The 1,024-nt window shown below is 39.6% G+C and overlaps 1 protein-coding gene across 1 annotated transcript in view; it reads right to left on the bottom strand.

Moving 5' to 3' along the window:
* LOC104395607 (sulfotransferase 6B1-like) overlaps positions 1 to 702 on the bottom strand; it is a 7,175-nt gene extending 6,473 nt beyond the window's left edge. The window contains exon 1 of the mRNA XM_010005323.1: positions 501 to 702. Within this exon, the coding sequence (XP_010003625.1) occupies positions 501 to 702 (202 nt within the window). The remainder of the gene's footprint in view (positions 1 to 500) is intronic.
* Positions 703 to 1,024: the final 322 nt, after the last annotated feature.

The raw sequence follows: 1,024 nt of genomic DNA, 5'->3' as shown, positions 1-1,024 counted from the left end.
GTCTGCTCAGGCTGGAGGAAAAAAAAAAAAAGGTATGAATAAATCTCACTGCAGTGTTCCAATACTGGAGGTTGTGATGAAGACAGAGCAAACTCTTCTGAAAAATCAGCCAGGAAATTACAAAAGGGGCATATTGCAAATCACAAGGGGATATCTCACTGCATAGAACTAAAACAAGCAAACAAACAAGCCCAGAATCAACCCCCCCAAAAAAACACCATAGTGGGAAAATACTGCAATAGATTTCCAGTGGCTGGTGAACCTCCACCCTCAAAGTTTTGAAAATCTGCTGTACAAAGCCTTAAGCAACCAAACCTTACTTTGAAGTAACAAACTTTTTTTGAGCAGGAGGTTTTGATCTCCAGAGATGCCTTACAACTTAAATTCTAATCCAGTGAAGTCTGTTGTCACCACAGCTTTTGTCAGATATTATTGCCGGGTTAAATGATGGCACAAACTTCTGGACTGCAGCATTGTGTACTCAAGAAAACCACACTCACCTGTTTTAGGATAGCCTGCTAGAATCACATCATCACTCCTGGCTTCAAAGGATTTCATAGCTTCAAAAGTTTCTGGGCTGCTAAGTAGAGCAGGGTATAAAATACCTCTGTAGGAAAACAGCTTGTTTTCTGGGGGAATCTTTTCATTCTGTGAAAAAGAATTTTCCAGTATTTCAATGAATCTTTCCCTATTTCTGCTCATGTTTGTACCCCTGTGGAACTCTTCAAACCGACAGATACAGGCTGTCTTTCCAAAGTGCAGAAAAAGTGGATGCAACATAATAGCTAATCCAATAGGGTGTTTCACAGGAATGTAGGTACAAGTCACTGATTAACTCTGTATTCTGTTAACTCCTTTTGAAATGGCAGGAGTGGAGACTGAAAATAGTGACATGGAGCCTTTGCTGCAACAGATACTAGGAACAGGAACCTATTGGGACAACACCTAATATAATTCCAAAATGTTAAATGAAACCAAAGAAAGACCTATAAAGGATGTTTTTAACTGAGAAGTAATGCAGTGC

This window comes from Chaetura pelagica, unplaced genomic scaffold, assembly GCF_000747805.2.
Source record: "Chaetura pelagica isolate M959 unplaced genomic scaffold, ChaPel_1.0 scaffold551, whole genome shotgun sequence".
In the NCBI taxonomy this organism is placed as follows: Eukaryota; Metazoa; Chordata; class Aves; order Apodiformes; family Apodidae; genus Chaetura; species Chaetura pelagica.
This window is presented reverse-complemented; position numbering and strand designations above follow the sequence as displayed.